This window comes from Trachypithecus francoisi, unplaced genomic scaffold, assembly GCF_009764315.1.
Source record: "Trachypithecus francoisi isolate TF-2019V2 unplaced genomic scaffold, Tfra_2.0 Lachesis_group4, whole genome shotgun sequence".
Taxonomy (NCBI): domain Eukaryota; kingdom Metazoa; phylum Chordata; class Mammalia; order Primates; family Cercopithecidae; genus Trachypithecus; species Trachypithecus francoisi.
Genome location: NW_022681469.1, coordinates 102,155,071 through 102,180,429, shown reverse-complemented (window position 1 = coordinate 102,180,429; position 25,359 = coordinate 102,155,071). Strand labels below are relative to the sequence as shown.

General features: G+C 42.5%; 1 protein-coding gene across 4 annotated transcripts in view; it reads right to left on the bottom strand.

Moving 5' to 3' along the window:
* The window catches only part of PDE1C (phosphodiesterase 1C), a 564,336-nt gene that overhangs the window by 414,174 nt on the left and 124,803 nt on the right, over window positions 1–25,359 (bottom strand). For all 4 annotated transcript variants that reach the window (XM_033192699.1, XM_033192698.1, XM_033192700.1 and 1 more), the window contains exon 4: window positions 20,895–21,066. In XM_033192699.1, coding sequence (XP_033048590.1) covers window positions 20,895–21,066 — 172 coding nt within the window. The remainder of the gene's footprint in view (window positions 1–20,894; window positions 21,067–25,359) is intronic.

Below are 25,359 nucleotides of genomic sequence, written 5' to 3'. Positions count from 1 at the left end.
GGCATGAGCCACCATGCCTGGCCTCTCCTCCCTCATTTCTCACCTCGGGATGAGTTAGGTTTCAACAGCCACAATCCCAGGGCTCGTGTGAATGAAAGACACTGAAGCAATAGGAAAGATGCTGATCCTGTATCTGACAATGAGGACAGATCCTTGTCCAGCCTTTGGTTCCTCACCCTGTCATGCACCCCCACCCCAGTCCCCTTTCCCTACTACAATCTGCAGTGATAACATCAGGAATATCACATTTCATTTCACATGATATTGGGCCACTTCTTGAACACTTTCATAACCAATTTCATAAACCTCCTTTGCCCTCACAGGGTAAAGGGATGGGTAAAAGGGAAAATAGGTATCCCCGTGGTACAAATGATAAAACTGAGGCACCTGGAGGTTAACAACCTGCCTGATACCACAGGGCTACAGAAGGGCCCGGGTTGCTTGATACCTGTGTAACATGCTTTCCAATGTACTGAAGGTTCTGAAGTTTTTTTGAATCACAAATCCTCATGAGAATCTATTGAAAGTTTCAGATTCCCCAAAAAATGAATATGCGACCCTGGGTCTGCATTTCAGACATTCCTTTTGAACCCCTGATGCTATCCAGGTTTGCCTGAGTGCAGGACCTGTGCTACGTTCAATGCCCGACCACATTAACCCAAAGAAGAAAAACTGAGTCTGGAGCCACACGGAGGTGCAGAGGCCTTGGTCATGACAGAATCCTCAAGAAAAACTGTAACATTATCTTGCTTTAGTCAACATGGGACAAGGCAGTGGGAGATTTTTCTTGACCTTCAAAGATGGACTAGTAACTGAAAATTTCAGAAATACCCTTATGGGGTAAGCACTGAATGACCACAGAGCCTAAATTTTTCAAGGGAAAGCTAAGATTTGGTCTAATGATTTCTATGATGTTTGATTAGGATAATAGGATCACTTTAGTAGGCCTCTTTGCGACAAGGCTTGAGAAAGTTCTTAGCTCCCTGCTATGTTTTGGAGCTATAAATAATTCTACAAGGACAGGGACCGTGCCTATTTTGTTTTCACTCTACACACAGTACCTACTACAGTGCCTGGCACATTGTAGGAGCTCAATACATGGTTATTATAAATGAATGAAACCTAAAGCGTTTCCAAGTCCATGCCTGACCCAATTTTCCTGCCCTTTTCCAAGCCACCTCTCATGCCGTATGTCTGACCACAGTCCCTAATGAGACTTCCTTGGCGTCACAGTCAGGTTGCTGGTGGTGTTTCTGCCAGAAAACTGCTGCTATTCAATGACGAATGGAGGGATCAGAGAGGAACATTTTGGGATTGTGTGGAATGAAAAGCACTGCTATAAATGTACATTGTTTTCCTATAAACATAGTTTATTATTCACAGAGAGGAAGATGTATAAAATATTGAAAGATAAAGTAAAGTAGCTCAATTTTTCTTTCCACATGTTTTTCTATTAACTTTGAAAATTAATTCTTTTGCATTCCACATGATACCTAAAATGTCAGAGCACAGTTCCACACTTCATCTAAAACACAGTGATTTTTTAAACTGTCTAGATAGGGAATGTAAAGAGTTTTTTAAAAACGCTTTTCCCCAAAAGATTGAATGTATTTACTTCTATTCTTCAAATAATCATATATGTAAAAACTTCTAAAAACATTACTTACTCTGGCCCATAATCAGTATTTATTTCCTAAGCAATAAATCTTCCTTCAAACCAAACAGTCTCTGTAAACACAATAGTGTTTCTTAGCAGTCACATGTGCAAAGTCCCCAAACCAGCTATTTTTAAGTTAGAACCAGCCCCACCCCCACAAATAGAATGATAAAAGACTCCTCAAGACAAAGATATTCCACTTACCAACTGTTCCCATGAAATGCTTCAATTCCCTCCACTCTATAGTTACTTATTGCCCAGAACTAATTTCCTAGCCTTTATGGAGCAGATTGTTCTTACAGTTCCTGAGAGCTAATTGTGTGCATCTCTTCCCAACTCCATTCTGTGACTCTGTTTTGGAAATTTGAAATTGGAAATGGTGGGAATATTTATACTACAGAAACTGGCAAATGCTAATGTCTACCAACAGCTGAATGGATAAATCATGGTACATCCATACAACAGAATACTACTTAGCAACAAAAAGGAATGACCTAGTGATACATGCAACAACATAAATGGTTTTTTAGATAATTATACTAATACAGATTTGAAAGCAGAATATGTACTGCATAATTCCATTATATACAAATCTAGGAAACGCAAACTAATCTATATAATCAATAGCAACAGAAAGCAAATCAGTGGCTGCCTAGGACAGACTGGGGATAGCATGGAGAGGCAGGAAGGAGGAGTTACAATAGGGAACAAAGAAATTTTTGAGGGTAATGGCTCATTATGTTGATTATGGTGATGGCTTCACAGGCTCAAATGTCACACTTAGCCAATTGAATATTTGAACACGTGCAGTTTTTCTATGTCAATTATATCTTAATAAAGCTGTTTTCAAATGTTCTTCTGTTTATTGCTATGATGACATTTTTATTTGAATAAGTGCAAACAAATGCCACTTCACTACGCGGAATCATTGATTTACTTCTCTCTTTCTCTCACTAAATTCTAGGTTCCTTGAGGGCAAGAACCTCCATGAAGTCTTTCCTAGGCACATGCTTTCTCCTCTCCTGTACCCCATCTCCTTGCTCTGGAGCAGAGCATGACTCCATTCTCTGTGCTCCTGTTTCCAGGTAGGTCATGGAGTGGAGCGGAAAGCACAAAGCCTTGGAGGTCAAAATGATGCAGGTTTCACCCTCCGCTCTGCTGCTGTTCAGTTGTGTGTCCTTGGGTGTGGCAGATAATTTTTCTGAACCCACTTTGCTAGGGCATAAAAGAGGGAAGCTATGGATCCCTACCAGGAGCAGAACAGACAGTGACTACAGTCCTCACATGAGCAGTGTGTCAGCAAAAGGCACCAAAACAGCACAGGCGTGCTCTGGCTTTAAAAAAAAGGGCAGGCTACCTTGAAAATAATAATTTTAAATAGTGACTTCAAAGCTGTGACAAATGAGCCCTGTTGCATGAAATCTAAGGGTTCCAGGCTGATGGGAATTGCTGGAAGAAGCCCCACGAAAAGGGCTACTCAGGGCCCCTCTTTTAATGAGGATTATCAAGTCGAGATGCCCTTTGACCCAGTGTTTCTAGTTATCTATCCCTACAATGCAGTTTAAATTATCTAGATGGATATGGACTTATATCATAGCATTCCTTTACAGAGTGAAAATCTGAGCAGAATCTAAATGTCCAGCAGTAGTGATGTGGGTAAATAAATGCTCATTTATCACATTCAGGCACATACACACTATGTGGCAACATGGCAAAATGACTAAGATAAAATGATCCGCGAAAAACTTAGGACAAAAAAAAATTGTAGCCACACTATAATTATAACTATGAGAATAAGGCATAGATATTAAGACTTCAGAAAGCAAAATGATCATGAGGATCATATTTAGGACATTTTATCTCTTACCATTTATCAGTGGTCTACAGTGTATGCCTATTATTTTTATGTCAACATTTCACTTTGGAAAAGACTAAGAAAGGAGGAACTGGTGTCTAAGAAACTGAGGCAATGTCTCAAAGTCAGCCTATCCAGAGCGAAACGTGGCAGCCATTGAAATAGTAGTAAAAATAGTCAGTGCCCAGCAGGCTTTTGAAAGCTTCTACAGATCACGTTCCCAAAAGAATACATGCAATTCGCCTGCATTCTGTTGAATTGGCTTTTGGAGAAAGACAACATAAGGGACATTTGGTGACACTTCAGTTATCTAAAATGGCATGGACATATGGCATCTCACGGGGTGGGAAAGCTCATTCTGTGATCATTCCAAATCTTTAGATGCCCATTCCAGATAAATGCTATAAACTTGTGAAGAGAAGGGAGCAAAGTCTTTATCTGGTGACTACAGTTAAGATGGGCCTTAATGGTCATGAGAGAAACAGTGACCTGCAGAAGCAGCACCCACCAAGGCAGTGTGGAAGGAGAAGAATGAAAGAAAACAAGAAAAGGTCAAGGGGGAGCCTGGAACAAGCAGAGTCGGGGTTCTCAGCCCTGCTGCATGGCAGCAGCATGGGACCAAAGAAGTTTTAAACATGTGCCTCCCAGCCCTACCTAGCAAGGCTGGTTTGATAGCTCATAATTCTACTATGCAGCCTGAGTTAACAATCAGTGAAATGGAATGTCAATCAGAAATCTAAACAGGATAGAGCCCACGTAGTATAGTCAAAGGCAAGGTTTTCAAGTGGGAGAAGATAAAATGTCAGCAAGAAGAGAAGTGTTGTTGTTCAATGTGTTAGAGTAGGGAAGTGATTTTAGAATTTGTTTGGTCACCTTATCTTAGGTGGATTCCTCTCTTTCTCTGCCTTTTTCTCTCTCTCTCAACCAAAAGGTTGAGCTTGAGCCGAATAACAGAATTCCTAGTGATATTTTCTAATTTTTTTTTAAAAAAGTATGGCCAGGCACTGTAGCTTATGCCCATAATTCCAGCATTTTGGGAGGTCAATGCAGGTGGATTGCTTGACCCCAGGAGTTTGAGGCCAGCCTGGACAACATCATGAAACCCTGTCTCTACAAAAAAAATTTTTTAAAAATTAGCCAGGTGTAGTCACTTGCACCTGTGGTCCCAGCTACCTGGGAGGCTGAGGTGGGAGGATCACCTGAGCCTGGGAGGTCGAGGCTGCAGTGAGCTGTGATTGTACCACTGCACTCCAGCCTGGGTGACAGAGTGAGACTGCCTCAAAAACTTAAAAATTTAAAAATTTAAAATGAAATAAATAAATAAGTATAATTAGTAGAGATTAGGCACTACACTAAATGCCTTTTTTAACCTTCTATTTAAATGATTAGGGACACACAAGAAGCTGTAAAAATAGTACAGAGAGGTCCCAGGTACCCATCATCCAGCTCCAATGATAATATTTTAGTACATTATCCAAACCAGCAAATTGATGTGGACATAATAGAATTACCTAAACTACAACCTTACTCAGGTTTCAGGAATTTTTATGCCTAGTATTTTCACATACATTTTCTCATTCCATCCTCCCATCATTATTGCTTCCATTTTGCAGAAAAGAAAACTGAGTCCAAGAAAAGCTGAGTAACTTACTGAGTCAACTCTGTAAGTTACAGAGGCAGGATGGAATCTCAGGTTTGTCTGACTCCAAGCTCTAGTGCTAACCTACCTTCCCTACCACCGCATACCATACAGCGGGCACCACTGTGGTCACAGCAGAGAAAGGGCTCTGGCAAGCCCACAGGTGATGCTGGTGACTTGCTCACAGGTGAGGTCTATGGAGGCAAATGTGTGGCAGACATGAGCTCACAGCCAGACAGGCAGTGAGTCTGAAGAAGGGCTTCCTAGTTCTCCAGCCCAGCAGCTAAAGTTGCATTCTTAGACTGAACAATCTCCTGCTCGGCAGGAGGCCCGGGCAGGCAGCGAATAAGCCCAAGGTGACTGGCCAACCAGTGCTGCAGTGAGAGTCCACACCAGGCACAAGGAAATGGCAGGAAATGAGCAGGTTGGTGTGGCACCGGCATTGGATCAGGGTGCAGAGGCAGGCAGGAAGCAGAGACCTCATTGAAAGGCAAGTCCACAGCAGCATCAAAACCAGAGGACGCAGACCTTCTGCCTCACTGCTAGACCAGGGAGGCAGTGTGGCCCAGTGGTTAACTGTGGGTTCTACAGTCAAACTCTCTGGCTTTGAATCGCAGATCTACCAACTGATAGTAGGATCTTGAATATGTTAATGTCTTTGTACCTCAGTTTCTCCATCTGTGAAATGGAAGTAATAAAAACACTTGTCTCACAGGGTTGTTGTAAGGATTCCACAGCTTAACACATACAGCTTGTAGAAAAATGCTTGACACACAATTTCTAGTCAGGTTAGCTATTATCGTCATCATACACAATGTGACTGGATGAGGGATAAGAGGAAAATGCTAGAAAGGAAAGAGAGAAACCACCTCGAAGGTCCCAGGTAGCAGAGTGGTTGGTCAGTGCTGACGGCCCAGTGAACATAGTTGATTAACCCAGAAAAGGTTAATTCCTCCAAACAACACAGAGCCCAGAGCTCACAGTGCACCTTCCAAGCATTGAGCAGGATGCTGACACTGAATCATATCACTTTCTAATTATAAAGCATCAGCTGCTGCCAGACACCATGCTCACCGCATGCATGCCTCCTCGACTCCTCACAGGTAGCCCCTGAGGGAAAGAACATCTAATCCTGTTAAACAGATGAAGAAACTGAGGCTCAGCTTAAAGAGTGTGCTCAAGGTCAGACAGCAGGCAAGGGGTGTAACTGGGATTAAACCAGAGCTCAGTGTTCCCACTACACCCATCATTAAGACGAACACAACGCTCAGTAACAACAGTGTCTGGCACAGCCATGGGTCATGGGTCAGCAGGAGCAGGGAGCAGCATAACTGGGCAGAAACAGCCATGTGAGAAGTGGGATGATTCACCCAAATTCCTTTCCCTGGCTAAGTAACTGCCTCCCCCAAACCATTCCATGAGTTTCTCTCTACTGTGCAATTTCCTATAATTCTAATGGCATCATTAAGGCCAGATAAAGGACATAGTTTTTGGCTGGGCGCGGTGGCTCAGGCCTGTAATCCCAGCACTTTGGGAGGCTGAGGCGGGCGGATCACAAGGTCAGGAGATCGAGACCATCCTGGCTAACACGGTGAAACCCCATCTCTACTAAAAATACAAAAAATTAGCAGGGCGCGGTGGCGGGCGCCTGTGGTCCCAGCTACTCGGGAGGCTGAGGCAGGAGAATGGTGTGGGCCTGGGAGGTGGACCTTGCAGTGAGCCAAGATCGAGCCACTGCACTCCAGCCTGGGTGACAGAGCAAAACTCCGTCTCAAAAAAAAACAAAAAACAAACAAACAAAAAAGACATTGTTTTCATTTTATTTTATTTTTACTTATTTTAAGTTCTGGGATTCATGTGCAGGACATGCAGATTTGTTACATAGGCAAATGTGTGCCATGGTGGTTTGCTGCACCTATCAACCCATCACCTAGGTATTAAGCCCTACATGCATTAACTATTTATCCTAATGCTCTCCCTCCCTCTACCCCCACAACAGGCCCCAGTGTGTGTTGTTCCCCTCCCTGTGTCCATGTGTTCTCGTTGTTCAACTCCCACTTATGAGTGTTTTCTACCAGATTAGGGGACCCCACAAGAGCCCCACTTGGCCCTTCACATCACCAGCAGGACAGGGAATCAGACCTGGATCTGCTGATACACACCTTCATATTCTAAGTCAAAGTTCAATTCTACCCTTTAGGGTTGACGTCTCTCCCTCTAGGGTTGACGGGCCACCCCACTTCACCTCTGCTGTGCCTCGTGACCTTTCTCTCACAAGCAACTGCCTGGACTCCAGGTAGGGTGAAGATACAATGGCTTATAAAACACTGGATGAGAGAAGAGTCCAGAGTCTATACTGATACTAAAATGTAGAAAGGAAGAGAAAGGGAAAGCTCTTATTTATAGTCAAATATCATCCAATACATAGAAAAGAAGTGATAGAGTTAGAAAATATCATTGATTCAGCCATCAAGTGATGCTAGAATCACTGCATATGTTTGTTGGGGAAAAGGTTATTTACAGAGTCTCAAAGTGTCTCCCCACAGATGATTTAATCACAATTAAGGTGCCCATTGATTGTGAGAAAGGTACCCTGATAGTGGACAAATTGTGAGAAACAACTTTAACCAGTGACCAAAGTCAACATCACCCATAATAGGATAAATCTCCCTCCTCATTGCTGTGCCGAGAAGGACTCAGTGTCAATTATGTAGTATCCCTGTCAAATGGATGACTTGAGCACACTAGAGGCAATGATCTGAAAAACCAAATTGAGGAACATTCTGCACAACAAAACACACGGCCTGTTTGCTTCAAAATGTCAGTGTCATGAAAGGCAAGAAAGGCTGAAAAACTGTTTCAGTTAAAGGAGACTATCTTTTTGTACCCATTAACCAACTTCTCTTCAATTCCCCTCCCTATTTCAAATACAGTTAGATAGAAGGAATAAGTTCTAGTATTCGACAGTATAATAGGAAAATTATAATTAACAATAACGTATTGTATATTTCAAAATAACTAGAGGAGAATTGTAGTGTTCCCAAAACAAAGAAAAGATAATTGTTTGAGGTGATGGACATCCCCATTACCCTGATTTGATCATTATACACTTTATACCTGTATCAAAATATCACATGTATCCCAAAAATATGTACAACTATGTCAATAAAATACAAATAATAAAATAAGGGAACCTAAAGAAACATGACAACTAAAAGTGATGTATGCTTCTAGAGTGGAGCCTGGATCAGAAAAAAAATATGGCTGTTAAAGACATTATTGGGACATTTGGTGAAATTTGAACACACACTGTATATTAGGTAATAGCATAATATCAAGATTAAGTTTCCTGAATATGGTAACCATACTGTAAGGAAATGACCTTATTCTTAAGAGATGCAAGCTAAAGCTGAAAGGTCATGATGTCTACAATTTAGGATTAAAAGATTTGGGGGGGGAAATGGATAGATAGATTGATAGATAGACAGATGATAAACTTAAAGCGAATGTAGCAAAAGGCTAAAAGGTGACTTAGATGGAAGACAATAGTCATTTTATTAGTCTTGCAATTGTTCTAGAAGTTTAAATATTGTCAAAACATTATTTTAAAAAACAAATGCAAAAGCATTTCTTAAATACAAGTACCTATAAGTTGGCTTAGAGTTATACACTACAGCCAGATTGAGTGCTACCAGGGAAATTTAACAACTAAGGAAACTCAACCCTGATTTGAGTAGATGAACTTAAGGATAAAATAATTAGCAGAACATTGCACAAGCATGTAATTATACAATTATAACACAGGTCCCCTTCACACACAGTTTTCTTATTCAAAACCGGGGCCATTTTCAAAGAATGAGAATGTTAAACAAATCAAAGTTTAAAATTTTGGATCCCTAGACCACGTTTACTCTTTGACTGACATATTCCTATTTCTGACTTTGCAGAGTTCATGAGTCACGCTCTCAGGCAGTTTGTGATATGCCCACCTCAAGTACTTGAGCCTCGTTGCCTGAGCTGGAGTTATCATCCCTTCTAAATTAGGACAAGCATGTCTGTAGCTCTTGTGCAAATAACAATGCTCCCACAGCTGAGCTGACTTCCAGTGTTAGGAGGTAATTGGACCTAGCAAATTCACTTCTGGCTGCACTTAACAGTAATCAATAAATGGGGATCTGCAGCCAGGATACAGTTGTAGGGCTGTTTAGTCAATGACCATTAGCTACTACAGCATTTAGAAGAATGTAATTTTAAAAAATGGTCTCTGTTCCAATCCACGTGGGAAAGCGTATTTTCACAAGTTTCTTCCCAAAATTGTCCATGTACTTCCTCCAAGCACCATAGAACACCCAGTGTTTAATCCCCATGCTGTTCTCTAGCTCCATTATTTCATCTCTGTCACAGGCCAGGAAACCTTCATTTCGATGCTACGTGTGCAGGAAACTGAGGCATGGAAATATAATTCCTAATTCTGTAACTTAATTTAAAAATATATACAGTCTCCTTTCCACTTACTCAAAGATTTCCGAGAGCTCCGAAGATTTCTGCCTGTGGAATAAAACTGAAACTCTTTCTCATGGCAAACAGGGCCCTACATTGCATTGTCCCAGGCTTACCTTTCCTTTACCTGGTTCCAAACTTTACCTGCCTCTCATTCACGTGCCTCAGTCACAAATCAAAGAGTTCCTTCAACATAAGGCATGTGTTCCTGTCTCCTGGCCTTGGTTCACACTGTTCCTTTTGCTTCCCTTTTATGTCCACCATAATCCAGGGTGATCTGTTTTATGGTTATACCATAGTGCCATTCAACATATTCACCCATCTCTGTGAGGTCCGGGAGACGGGGAGAGGGTAGTGGAAGACAAATGGGGCCTGCAGTGGTCTGATTCACCTCATGCAGCTTCAGTGCCCAACACAGGATGCAACTGTACAGTATGCACTGGGCACAATAATGGGAAGAGAGCATTTGTTATCAGAAAAATTTTAATAAGAAGGAAACCGCTCCTTTTTCTCTAGCAAGGTCAAAAACCCTGCCCTAATGCTGTAAATAGGAACAAATATTTCTACAGAGTAAAACACAGGGCTAAATTATCATAAGGTAATGAACCAATCACATCAAGACAGATTTGCATTATTACAGGGCACAGTTTTAAAGGGGTCTGCTTTATTTTTATTTAGGGTACCTTAATTTCATTGCAACAAACAAATGCAGTTAAAGTCATTCATCATGGAAAGTTGTAAGGGGTGACATATGGTGTTTTTGAGATAGTTCCCAGCGTAGAGTCCCATATCGGTAGGCCAATCTGTCTCTTTACTTCATCCACCATTAAGACTTAGCCCTAAGCCTGGTACTGGGGAGGAGGAGGCTATAAGGGAGGAGAAGTAGAAAGGCAGAGATCCAACTTTTCTGGCAGGGGAGATGACAGGGAGAAGAGAAACTAGAGCAGAAGAGGCAAGGGTGAGACGTGGGTGTCCTCCTCTTCTCTCTCTGGAGGGATATTCACCCAAAAACCGGAAGCTCTACATCAAAGTAAACTTGGTGGCCAGTAGAGTCAGGTAAAGGGAAGCTGAGTTTTAGTTTTTCCAGGTTGTCTGTAGGCTCTTTGTGGTTTGGACAGGCCCCAGAGGCTCCCACAAGCTCCTGAAGCCAAATCTCAGAAGTTACCTGGGATTGTGACTGAGAGTTAGTCCTGGAGGTTGCCATGGGGACAAAGTAGCCACAGGCTAAAGTCTGGACCATCTGATCCTGAACCACACAATAATCAAAACCAGACCCTCCTCGGGGCCTGTAGCACTGCCGTAGTGGGAGTGGAAAGGGGCTGGGAGAGAAATACAGGCAGCAAGGGGGGCCAGATCACACCAGACAGCAGAGTCACACAAACCAGACACCATCTTGGTGAGCTGCAGGGTGCCAGAAGGGACATCTGAACCAATGAGCATTTTTCTGAAAGAAAACTAAATCATCAGGAAAAAAAAAAGTGTCATCCAAATGGTAAGTTCATGTTTGACTTTAAATGTAGGGTTCCTCCCTAGTTCCCCTTAAAGTGGGGGCTCCAGAGGAAGAGTAGTTCAACTAAAAAGGAAATTAAGAAGCAACATTTTCTCACACATCTTGGGGTATTGACAAAGTTGCAGCCCTGTTACATAGGTATTTCTCACATTAGGCTGATAATCTATAAAGTACATTTTCTGGATAGTAATTCTTCATTCCCTACTAATTGACAAGAATAAACCCTCTATCCTCCAATAAGCCAAGTCAAAAAATTTTAGTGAAGAAAGAAATATGGCCCAGGTGTGGTGGCTCACGCCTGTAATCCCAGCACTCTGGGAGGTCTAGGTAGGTGGATCACTTGAGGCCAGAAGTTCAAGACCAGCTTGGTCAACATGGTGAAACCCCATCTCTACTAAAAATACAAAAATTAGCTGGGCATGGAAGCTGAGGCACGAGAATCACTTGAATCCAGGAGGCAGAGGTTACAGTGAGCTGAGATCACACCACTGCACTCCAGCCCGGGTGACAGAGCAATACACTGTCAAAAGAAAGAAAGGAGAGGAGAGGAGAGGGAAGAGAGAGAGGAGAGGAGAGGGAAGAGAGAGAGAGAGAAGGAATATGGTGGGGGTAGGCCCCTACTAGCTGACTTCTGCAAACCACTGCCTATATTTTAGGCTTCCAAATTCTGCAATGCATTTTCAACAGCATTACTCTTGCTGCCCTCTCTCCCAACCAGGAATTTCTCTAATGCCTGAGATGTACTGAATTTATACTTCCAGCTCCTAGAATTATACCACCCTTTTCATAGGAGGTTCATGAGCTAAACCATAAAAAATGAATTGGATTGCAAAACCACAGCCCATTCATTCAATCAACAAATATACCCAAAGCATCTATGATATGCCAGGCAATCCAGGCAGTGGGTCCCTGCCACCCAGAAAAATTTCTATCTAATGCAAAATATGAATAAGAATAGTGTGGGATGTGCTACTATGGGTCAATGGTAGTGTCCAGACAGCACGTGGATAGGAGGTTGGGCAGCCCAGTTGTGGAGGTATCCAAGAGCACCCTTGACCTTGGGCTACACCCATGAGCTCACTGCCAATCTCCTCTACTCTGCTGCTCCCACCTTCATAGCTTCTTGGTGCTACCTTCACACATCAAGTACTCTATTGAAAATCTCTTCCCTGTGAGTCTACAGGTTGTGTACAATGAAGTTAGTGCTTATGCAACTGAAGACGAGAAGTGCATTTACCTCGTACCCCACACTGACCCCCAGGGGTAGTTTAGTCCAAGCTGATCTCAAATCTTCACACTTCCTTCCTTTATCCAGAGAGAACTTCAGGGATTCCCTGCATATTTTGGGTCTTTATGTGGGCTGGAACAGCAGTTCCTGTTGCTAATTAGGAAACATAGAGAAGTTTATCCACACTTCACATTGGCAGGGTGAGTTAGGTGGAAGCTCCAGAAGGAATGTCCCGCTCCTCCTCCCAACCCAACAGCACTGAAAGCTTCCTGAGGGTTATTCTAGGATGAATAACTCACACTTGGTAAAATGTGCCGCTAAAATTTATTGTGGTTGAGGCATATGCTGAGGGGTTGAGGACACCTCAGATGAGCTACATTCCCGGGAGTGGAAGCCTGGATTTCTCAACGGCCTGAGAAGAATGTGCTCTGGTTGGAAAAAGGATGCATTCTCTAAGGGGAGTCAGCCCTGGAGACAAGCCCACTGGCTAGGAGCCAGAGGCGTCCATCAGCAGACCTTCTGTGTGGAGTTCAACATTATATTTTGAGTACAATTACAATTTTCTCCTTATGTTGTAGTTTCTTTAATCTCAATGCTTCCCCAAAATCCCCTGTAAGGCAATAAAAGTACAAGATACTAAAGAAAATTGTGGCTTGCCCCATGTTCCCTCCCACTAGAGCCCATAGGGAAGATACAGTATCAAATATAAAATTAAATATAGAGAGACTGGCCCAGAATATCTATGCCAGTAGCGTTGGAGCTATGCCCCCCACGCCAAGCTAGAAGTAGTGCACCAGCAGAGAACTGCAGTGTGATGGGAGACTGTGGTTCTCTGAGAAGCAGATGTCAAGACAGGATTAGACATACAAGAGATGTATTGGAGTAAAATCTGTAAAAATAAATGAGTAAAGAGCTGAGCGAGGCTGAGAAAGCCATCAGACCTGGATGCAGGTCTGACTCCCAGTAAAAGAAAGTTGGGTAGAAGTGTCTGAGACTGTACTGCAGCTCTAAAGAAAGTTCAGCAAGGCCATTAGTGAGTCTGAATACCAAAGTCACCATCAGAGGAGTTCCATGTCTCCCAGGAACAGCTGACCTTAGGGTCCCTGCCATGCTCAGTCAATGTCAATGGGCTCCTCTGGGATGCATAGCCTCGGCCATCACAGGGATAAATTTCCCCCACACAAGCTAGGAGGCCATGGGTCAAGTTCACTTTCTGTGATCAGAGATATGAAAGGTACATTCTCATGGCCACCACAGAGATAAGCCCTCCCTTCCCAAAATACCAGGGAGAGGACCAACAAGAATGCAAGAGGAATAATGTCTACCTCATATATACTTGGTCATTTTTTAACACTGAAAAATCTGTCTCTAAAAACTTACAAAGAGAGACCTAAACATTGCCTTTATGTGAAGCCAAGGTTGCAATAAAAACTTCTCTAGGCTTTAAAAATTCTCAGAATTCATTCTTTCATTCTTCCCCTTGGCAAATGATTTGGATTTGCAAAGACTAAAGGTGAAAAATAACTCCAGGAAGGCAACACTAAGTCAGGAGAGTAGGTGTCCCCAGAAGTTTCCAGTGGGTGAGCAACACTCAGTGATAGAAGAGTATGTGTGACTAGACTTCCTATGAGCTAATTGGGAATTTTAACCCATGATTCATCCTAGGGAGGGGCCGAAGCTCCAGGGGACGCTACCCCACACCATGCCATATCATCAGCCAGATTGCACATTTCCTGAAAGTAATCAAGTCAGAAACTGACATTTTGGCAGCAGCCCCTAGTGGAAAAATGACTGCCAAAAGTCAAAATTAGGATGAGTTCAACGATTTAATTCTGCATGGAAAATGCAATCCATTAAATGGGATCTGACAAGGCCTTAATCTCATCCGTAGCTGAGGGTGTTGGCTCAATGCGGTTCTGCTCTCTGGAACATATTCTTAGTAAGCTATCTATAGAATCTAGAAAGCCTTTGCCAAAGCCCAAATAAGTCCATTCTAAGTGGGAAGAGAAGCTCACCAAGCCCCCACTGACTCTGTAGGGAGTAAGCACACGATTCTTCCAAGTGCAAAATTATCAAAACCTGGCAACTCAACCTGTGTTGGGAGTCACATGATTCAAGGTAAAGTAACTGAGATGGGCAATGCACTGAGTGGCTTCAGAATTTCCACCACTGCCCAAGGAGGTCGGGCCCACAGCCAGCATCACTCACAAAGCATCCATAGGGCTCATATTCCCTGGCTGGGGCCCATTGCGTAACCCAGTCACAAAAGAAAGAGTTGGGGGTGTACAGGATCAATCTTCTCCCAAACAGGGTTTTAAAAACTGAGTGAGAAAGACTTAGAGGCTATCACCTTCGTTGGCCCACTTAATCCTAACAGCAGCCCCCAAAGCCCATTATTTTACTGTTTGCATGTGAAAAATGAGGAAAGAGAACAAAACCATTACTCAAATCATGTAGTTTAAAAGATTGTTTGCAAATTCACACTTGTGGGATTCCAAAGCCTGTGTTTCACCACACAGAAGGTGGTGGTCCTCAGACCACTGCATCAGTTGGAGCTTGTTAGAAATGCAGATTCACAGGCTGCACCCCAGACCTACTGAATCAGGATCTGCATTTAACAGGATTCCCCAAGGAATTCATTTAGACATAAGGTTTGAGAAGCAGTGCCTTCAATGGCTTCTATCCAAAAGGGGTAGGTGGATTGAAAACATAAGTCTAGACTAGAAAAAGATTCAGTGCAATAGAACAGGGCCAGTCTTATAGGATACATAAAATATGTATCAAAATATAACTCAAACTATATATCCAAAGTGCACACTCAAATTAGTATAACCAATCACACCATATCTTTTTTCACCAACAACAAATCCAGAGACATGAAGTCCAAGGTTATGTGGTGCTAGTAGAATATGCTGAAGGAGCAAGGCTGTAGAGCTAGGTGGACTTGGTTGAAATCTCCAGCTCTGCCACCTGCTGGGTGACTTTGGGCAAGCTGCTTGATCTCTCTGAGCCTCAGTTTCCTGACCTGTACAACTGAGAAAATAATACTCAACTTGCCAGGGTTTGGGGGGATTAAATGAGCAAATGAATGCACAGTCCTTGGCACACAGCAGATGCTCAATAAACACTGGCTTCTCTTACTTGTGGTACCATCTGAGCCAGGTCCCTCCCACCTCTGGGAATGTGTACACCAGAGGCTGGGGAGAGAAACCTCTCTCAGCAGCCAGCTCTTTCCTGTTCCCTTGGGTCCTCTAGTGGCAGGTATTGAGATTCCTGTGACTAATCAGACTGGATGGACTTGTCTGTCTTCCTTAGCCCCAGGTTCAATTTAGTTTCTATCCTCTTTTAAGAAAAGCCTAAGCAGAGCAACAGGTTTAAAGGGATAAAATATGAGAAAGAAGGAAAGAGGCACCCAAGGTGAGTTCCCAGAAGTGTCTATTTTCCAGGCACTGAAGCCTTTTTCTTTATTTATGGCTCCCACTTTCTTCTTTTCAAAAATCTCAGATTTTGAAAACAGACCTTTTATGCCACAAGTTTAGTGAGCTTTCAGGGCCCACATTGTCTGCACATGGAGCCATAAAACCCATGTTTGATCCTATTAAATTTTTTTTTTTGTTGTTTTGTTTTTTTTTTTTTTTTTGAGGTGGAGTCTCGCTCTGTCGCCCAGGCTGGAGTGTAGTGGCGTGATCTTGGCTCACTGCAAGCTTCGCCTCCCTGGTTCCCGCCATTCTCCCGCCTCAGCCTCTGAGTAGCTGGGACTACAGGCGCCCACCACCTCGCCTGGCTAGTTTTTTGTATTTTTAGTAGAGACGGGGTTTCCCCTTGTTAGCCAGGAGGGTCTCGATCTCCTGACCTCGTGATCCACCCGCCTCGGCCTCCCGAACTGCTGGGATTACAGGCTTGAGCCACCGCGCCCGGCCTGATCCTATTTAACTTTGTGTGTGTAAGCTCAAGGGCATGCAAGGATTCCAGTGAGTGCTGAGCACGAATACAAAATTAACACTTACTGAGCTCGTTCTAGGTTCTGGACACTGTGCTTGGCTCATTCACATGCATTATCTCCTTTAAATCCTCCCCAAACCCCGGGAAGGGGTTTATCCCCATTTCAAAGATTTTAAAACAGGCCGGAATAGGTAGGTTTGTTCTCACACTGCTATAAATAAATACCTGAAACTGGGTAATTTATAAAGGAAAGAGGTTTAATTGACTCACAGTTCCACATGGCTGGGGAGGCCTCAGGAAACTTACAGTCAAGGCAGGAGGTGAAGAGGAAGTAAGGACCTTCTTCACATAGCAGCAAGAGAGAGAAGAGTAAGCAGGGGAAATGCCAGAAGCTTATAAAACCATCAGATCTTGTGAGAACTCACTCACTATCACAAGAACAGCATGGGGGAAATGCCCCCATAAGCCAATCATCTCCCATCAGATTCCTCCCTCAACACATGGAATTATAATTCAAGATGAGATCTGGGTGGGGACACAGACCCAAACCATATCAATAGGTAAGTGACCCGCTCAAATTAACATAGCAAAACACTCCTAACTCTCACCTAGTGCAGTGGTTCTCTCGGTGTGATCCTGGACCAGCAGCATCAGTATAACCTGAAGCTTGTTAGGGAACATTATTGGGCCCCACCTACATCTGGGATGAGCCCAACAATCTGTTTTAACAATCCCCCCCAGGTGATTGTGATGCACACTCAAGTTTGAGTCATCAGACCACTCTTCAAGCCCAACCTTAGCCTGGCAGTTAAGAAAACAGAGGTTTTGCCACCAAAAAAAAAAGACATTATGTGAAGTGGTGGATGTTATTTAGCTTGATTTAATCATTTTGCAATGTACACATATGAAAAAACATCATATTATTTTACATTGTAAATGATATACAAATTTTGTCAATTATACCATTATAAAGCCGGGGGGTTGGGGGGAGGAGGAAAAAACAGAGGTTTGAAGAGATGAAGCAATTGGCCAGGGGTAATAGAGTTGGAACTGAAACCCAGTACAGCCACTATCAGAAGTCAAATTTTCCCACCTGGATAGCTTAAACTGTTCCTTTCTTGGAGAGCAAAGACTAAAGCCCTTAGTACAACTAAGCACTAAACTGTGTTGCCTTCCAGCAATATTGGCTGGGATCTGAATCTGGGCAGCCACGAGGAGACCTTCCCCTCAAGCCCTGGAAGCTTCGTCCCAAGACTCTGCTAAACTGTCTGCCCCAATACACAGAGTATTTGCCTCATCAGCACTGCCCAGCCAGGAAGGGGACAAGAGGGAAGACTGTCAGGGACCACACCCAGAGTTGAGATGGCATTTGCACAAACCTCAACTATTGACACAACCCTTGGGGAAGAAAGGTGGTGCCTTCATTTTCCAAAATCTTTATTTCCAAGTCAGTGTGTCAAATTCTCACTTTCAGCTATACCCTCTGGCATTATTAGTAACTGACATTAATCCAGCAACAATTCAGAGTGTTTGCAGGCCATACTTAGGGATTGCAGCCTGATTGGAAGACAAGGCCCAGGGACATGCCTTGAAGCTGCATTTGAATCACAAGCATGCTTTTTATGTGAGTTTATAGATGATATACTTATTTGGGGTGGGGTGATAAAGTAAGACTTAAAGTTTTCCCAAGCCACTCCTTGCTGCTGCATTGGAGACTAGCAATCCACCAGCAATTTTTTATAGGCTTTCTCTCTCCAGGCCAGTTTCTTCATCTCTAAAATGGGCAGAATCCTTGAGTTTTTTGGGTTAAGCCTGGCAAATAAGAACAGTTATTGCTGATGTAACAGGGAGTCTGGTGGAGACTGAAACATACAAACATTTGAAATTTTTTTGAAAAACACCCATCATTGATAAATTTGTAAATAATTCATATATTTGGAAATGGAAAGTAGAATTTAGCTTTAGAGCAGACTGTCCCTTTGCTCTGAGAACAACTACTTAAATGAAAATACTAAATGCAAATATTAAACAAGTACACACATTTTGTCCTGGTGGTAGCTTGTATATATTTGCCTCCACCTTGCAGAGAGCTAGAAAAGATTTCTGGGGAAAGTGGAATTAAGTATCTAACCCCTTCCTTTTGAGAATCAACATTATTAGAATACATCTGAGAAAAACTGTGGTTGTGCTGAGGCCAAGGGTCAGGAAAAGACAACAGAAGCCACAGACAGGAGACATCACAAGGAAGAGGTAATCTAGGTTGGTGACAAAAATGCCTAGTTTCACTGAGGTCAGAAAGTCCACGCTCAACATGAGACCTCATTTCCCTAGCAAGGGACAAAAGGCATAGCAGGATAAGCAATGATTCTTGAACCATTGTCAATAAGGCTGGGGGTCCTTGGGAATAGTGAGGGTCAAGAACCCCAAGAAAAGACTGGACCTCCTGATAATTTGGCACATTGGGCTTATTGACATTGTCATTTGTATCTTGTTTGGTAAGAGCTGATGACCATATTTCCTGGCCCTAAACTCCAAATGCCCTCCAAGTATGACCAAGGAAAAAGAGAAGGAAGTAATCAAAGCTATCACTAACCCTTATTGTGGTACCAGTCAGTGGTAATGACCCTACAGAGGAGCTGTAAGGTGACCTTGATTCTGCTCTGATTTATTCGTTGATAAACTCTTCCCATACCTGAGTAGTTTACTTGTAGTAATTTATGCACAACAAATCTCACAGCTGATCATGCCACCACAATTAAGGACAATTGCAGAAGAAAATATTTACCATTTAGCATTGTCATCAAAATCAACCATCTTTTTTGGAAGAAAGGATAGTTACAGAATAGTATACAGTTGTATTAAGGGTACCAGTAAATAAATAAATAAATAAATAAATAAATAAATGCTAATGGATTTCTTGTCTCAATTGCTAAAGGGTTGGCATATACCTGCACGCACCTGCAGTCTTCTTCCTACAGCACCAAATGTTACAAGGAAACAGAAATAAGTCCTGATATTCAATGTATAACTTAATCTCTTTCAGAAACCAAGACACTGCTACATGTTACACCTAACAGATCAAATGACGCTCATGGGCATCAATACATTCTATTAAAGAGCACCAAGAGAATGCAAACAAAACAGATGATGGTAAAGGAGTTGAGTGAACAAATAAGATGTTCTTTTCATGAGAGTAGCTCTTTGCCCGTTCATCGAAGAAGATGATGAACCTGGTTTGGGGTGAAAAGAGTAGCTATAAGAACCCTTAGGAGAAGAGATTGACTCCATAAGAGATGCTCCAAGGCGAGAACACATAGACAGTGAAAGCCATTCACAGTCCCCTCTTTCATCACAGTCACTTGCTGAGAATTGCAGGTTCATAAGATGTACTTCTCTCCAGGTGAGTGAGTTTTAGTTTATTCAAAACCTTATGATGCAATAACCAGGCCCTTAGTAGGAATAAAAACAGCATTTGCCTGCAATTCTTGTCTCACCAATGCACTCGTCACACTGTATAAAGAAATCCAAACCCCTATTTATCACTCCTTTCTGAACTCATCTATAATTCAATAGACACTAAGAACCTTCACACAATGAAATGGCTCTCACTGAGGAATTACGCATATCACCTGGATGCAAAAGAGAGTACACTTTTCAAATCTATTTCATGGAACTCCAAGAGCTGTCTGAATTGTTTATGGGGAAAGAAAAATGAGGTTTATATGTTCTGCTAACCATGTGGAGAGTATGAAAGTCTATAGTGGAAAGAAAAGTGAAAGAAGTAAAATTGATATAACAGGAAGAAAGGAGGGGCAGAAAGCAATCTGGAAAAATGATCGAGTCTTAATTTCTGAAACCAGTAGTACTGTAAATATACTGTTTCAAATGTGAGTCTGAAAGACCCATTTGGGGAAAAAAAATCACCTTTTAACACCACATTCATACTCAGATTGGTTTTTATTTAATATGGGTGAGAAGGTAAGGGACGGAGTTATAATGAAAATGGAGTACAATACCAAAAGAAAATAAGAGACCTTGCGGGAAGATGCAAGGCTAAATGATGAACTAGAACAGAGTAAACAGCCACCTGGTAAACAACACGAGAAAATTCTCGCTTCATTTCCGTCAGCAGCAGCTCTTAACATCTTTTACAACTGGAAACCTTCCCCCAGCAAGAGACTCTAAAGACACAGGACTGAATTAATTCCCAACACGTGCTTTTCTTCTACGCCCTTATCTGGATGCGTCATCCTCCTTTGAAGCAAAAGACTCATTAATCCAATTCAAATTGCCAACATCAGTAAATCCTTTGCCTCCGCATTTAAATGCCAATACCAATTAAATACCAACAGCAACTTAACTACTGATAAGATCTTCACTACATTCAGGAAATCCAGCCAGAAGTCCAGCTAGCATTGATTCCAACCCTCCTTCATCAATTCTAATTTACTCAGTGCAAAGAAATGAAGTAATTTGCTGTCCACACTGACTATGCATCTAACTGGATTGAAACAACTCCACAAGCAAATAAGAAGGAACACATTGAGTTGCAATCCACCAAACCTGAAGGATGTCTTCACCAAGACTTCCGGGCTATCCAGCTGTGGCAATTCATCAGCTAGAATTTCTTCTGGGGGTCGAGGGTCATGGACAATTGTTGGCCGTGGCTTCTCCTTGACATTCCCTGTGAGCCCGTCGATGAGGGAGTTCCACAGACAGTTCTGTGACTTAGACCCTGAGGCATAGGGAAAAGAGAGATGCAGGTGAATCATCCACCAGTTGACTCCATGTCCTGCCTTCCCCAACTCAGGATCTTCCAAAGCAGAGCAGGGAAATTTATATATTTCTCATCATCTCCACCAACATTAGAGAGCTGTAACCAGGAATTTTTACATTTATATGTAGAAAATAGGCTACCACTCTGAGTATTTTGACTCAAAGCTAAGTTATTGGATATACCTTGTCTCATTGCAGGTATCTATTTAGATGTTTAGTCAGCAATTGGAAGTATATAAAGCACTACCATTTTAAGGAACAGTGAGGATGTTCAAACACAAGTCTCCCCTATAAACTCGGCTTGCCTGAAGCCTAAGACTCCATTCTATGGAGACACCCACCCCAAAGAGGGCACCACCTTTAAGAACTAGAACTCACGATCAACAGGTTGATTCTTCTACAATATCAAGACCCAGGAAAATTACATGTATGTTTATGCATGTAAAACTTCAAACATGTGAGATAAATGTTAAAGGTGGGCATCAAGTGAAAGCGGTGTCTACAAAAGGAGCGCCTGATCCGCCAGGTGATCAAGGTCAAACTCAACAGTGAGAAGTTGTGCTGATAGTGTGTGCCCTTGATATGAAGTCATGAAAATGTCACTTTGCTCTGTATAGTAGGCATGTTTCTAGCTTCCATAAACTTGATGCTGTAACATCTGCCCTACATGCATGTGCCCAACACAGCTAGTTCTGGACAACCAATAGTATGCCCGAGTCACCTGACTTTGGCCTCCTGTCTCCCTTGTTGCCCCACTCTCCCCGAACCCCCAACTCCCCAGGGAAAGTCCTCCTTCCCGGGGTGTGCTTTTAAAACACAAACCGGCCAATCCAGAGTCCACACACCAACTACCTCCCTTGTAGGACTTTCACACCGCTGGCCACTCTCCACTGGGCCTAATCACCTCAGGGCCTGGTACCAGGAAACTAGGTATTAGGCAGCCCCTAGGCTCCAGCCCCCCAGAATCATTCAAACCAGCCAGTCCCAACCTTGCTTACCCTGCCTTGCCTGTTCCTTCTTGCAGAAACCACAACAAAGGTTCCTGCCCACAATGTCCCACCCCCGCTTCCTAATTGACACCAGTGCTTCCCCAGATGGCCCCATAACATGACATGGAAGCCCGCTCTTGGGAACTGTGGGTAACAAATTCTCTTTACAATGGCATTTGTCTCCTTATCTGTTGAACTTACCATACCTAAACAGAAATAAAACTTATTAAACAATCAGTCTAAAACACCCAGTCTAGTCATGGAGAAAACATTAGATAAACCACTTGAAGAACTTGTGACAGAACACCTGACTAGCGCTCTTCAAAACAGCCAAAGGCACCAAATACTGTTGAGCCTCCATATCCATGGGTTCCATGGATTCAAACAACTAAAGAAGGAAAATATTCAGAAAAAAAAATGCATCTGTGGATCACCTGAGGTCAGGAGTTCAAGACTAGCCTGACCAACATGGAGAAACCCCGTCCCTACTAAACATAACAAAATTAGCCGGGCATGGTGGTGCATGTCTGTAATCCCAGCTACTTGGGAGGCTGAGGCAGGAGAATCGCTTGAACCTGGGAGACAGAGGTTGCAGTGAGCCGAGATCACGCCATTGCACTCCAGCCTGGGCAACAAGAGCAAAACTCCAGCTTAAAAAATAAATTAATTAATTAAATAAAGTCAAGAAGAAATAGATTCTGGCGAGGCTGTGGAGAAATAGGAACACTTTTACACTGTTGGTTGGAACGTTAATTAGTTCATCCATTGTGGAAGACAGTGTGGCGATTCCTCAAGGATCTAGAATGAGAAATATACCATTTGACCCAGCAATCCCATTACTGGGTATATACCCAAAGGAACGTAAATCATTCTACCATATAGACACATGTACACATATGTTTATTGCAGCACTATTTACAATAGCAAAGACATGGAGCCATCCCAAATGCCCATCAATGATAGACTAGATAAAGAAAATGTAGCACATATACACCATGGAATACTATGCAGCCATAAAAATGAGAATGAGATCATGTCCTTTGCAGGGACATGGATGAAGCTGGAAGCCATCATCCTCAGCAAACTAACATAGGAACAGAAAACCAAACACCACATCTTCTCATTCATGAGTGGGAGTTGAACAATGAGAACACATGGACACAGGGAGGGGAACAATGCACACCAGAGCCTGTTGAGGGGTGCGGTTTAGGGGAGGGAACTTAGAGGACGGGTCAATAGGTGCAGCAAACCACCGCAGCACATGTATACCTATGTAACAAACCTGCACATTCTGCACACATATAGTGGAACTTAAAGTAAAATAAAAATAGAATAATATAAAATAACAATAAATAAAAATTTTTAAAAAATAAACCACTGTCAGATCACTAAGCCATGCACCGTAGAGCTGTGTCTATGCAAAATACTGGATTTTTCTAATTCACACAAAGGCTCCGTATGGGGCATGAGGGATGGGCATGAAGGAGTGAGAAGCAGTGCTAGCTAACACACACCATGCATGGGATAGGCAGATAGAGAATGGATTTGTGTGCACATGGGGATTCCTCCCTGACACCTTGGCCAGCCACCTGCAGCCCACCACAGAAGAAATCACCCTGGCTTGTTGTGCCAGAAGGACAGCTCTGCCAGGAAGATTGAAAGAACCTCACGCACAACAGGGAGTGCCTCACATGGATCCCTGAGCCTACAAGCAAGGACACCCATGTGTCAGCAAACAGCTCTTTCAATGCCCATGCCATAACTGACCTCCCTTGGGGTGTCCATACAAACTGCTTTTGTGTCTATCAAGAGAAAATTAAAGTGCATCAGTGGAAGGAAACAGATTCCTCAAACCCCTGAAAGACAAGACAGCTTTTTTTGTTTTTTAAAGGCCCTACACATATATCTTAATAAGATCTGGTCCTATTAACGAAGTCTGGTTCTGTATTAATGAAGATCAGTTCTATGTTAATGAAGGTCTGCTTCTGGGAGGAAGAACAAGAACAGCAGCCTGTTTTCTTAAACTTGATCTAAGTGAAGGCCTTACAATAAAGTTCCTGCACATCCCCCTTTATTCCTTCATTTTTTTCATTCAGTAAACACATATTGAATTCCCTCAATGTGCCAGGTTTCATTCTTAGCCCTAGAAATGGAAAGATGAATGAGACTGGTTCCCAAGGGAACCCACAAGCAATCACAATAAACTGGCAATGCACCATAACTGAGGGGCAAACAGAGGGCTATGGGACCCGAAGGAGAGCTCACTCACTCTGCCTCGGGGCCCTGGGGAAAACCACACAGAGAACATGACATTGGATATGGTCTAAAGCATGAGACACTCTTCAGCAGGTAGAAAAGAGGGGAAAACAATCAGTGCAGACAGCATATGCAAAGGCTTAGAGGCGTAACAAAGCAGCTCCTGAGGCTGGCACGAAGCCACGGGGGCAGTGTCCAGAGATCGGGTCAGAGGCCTGTTGGACCATTTGCAAAGTGCCTTGAATAAAATGCTACTCATTTAAGAATTTATCCTCCAAGCAATAAAAAGAAAGAAAAGACAGATTTTTGAGCAAGGTTGTGGTGACACAGCCATATCTGTGTTTCAGAGAGGAAACTACTGTGCTGTGGAGTAGCGACTTATGAGGAATGGCAGGCTCATAGGAAGAGCTTCTGAATCCATAGAGTGCCATGCATTTAACTGTGGGTGAAATTACATCTTACCCATAAATATGTAACTAATTTTTAAATATACATAGATGTGATTAATAAATCTACAAATTCATCTAAAACTATTAATGAATTCATAAGAGCTTTTTCACCATTTTCTCAGTCAATGAATCAGAAGGATCATAAGACCAAAGCCACCTCTACATTAAGGGCTCCCAAACAAAATTGTGATGATACCTCCAAAGTACCAGCCCCACAAAGACACACATTGATGAGTTTAAAAGAAGACTGTGGTTGAAGAGATGACTATGATTCACTCAACACTCACTCTCAACTCCCCTCTCGCTTGCCTTCATCTTCTAAAAAGGTTAGAAAACAATATACAGGCATACGTAGAAGATATCATAGGTTCACAGTTCTAGACCACTGCAATAAAACAAATTCACAATATAATGAGTCACACAAATTTTTTCGGTTTCCCCAATGCATATAAAAGTTATGTTTATACTGTAGTCTATTAAGTGTGCAATAGCATTTTGTCTAAAAACACAATATACATATCTTAATTCTAAAATGCTTTATTGCTGAAATTTTAAAAA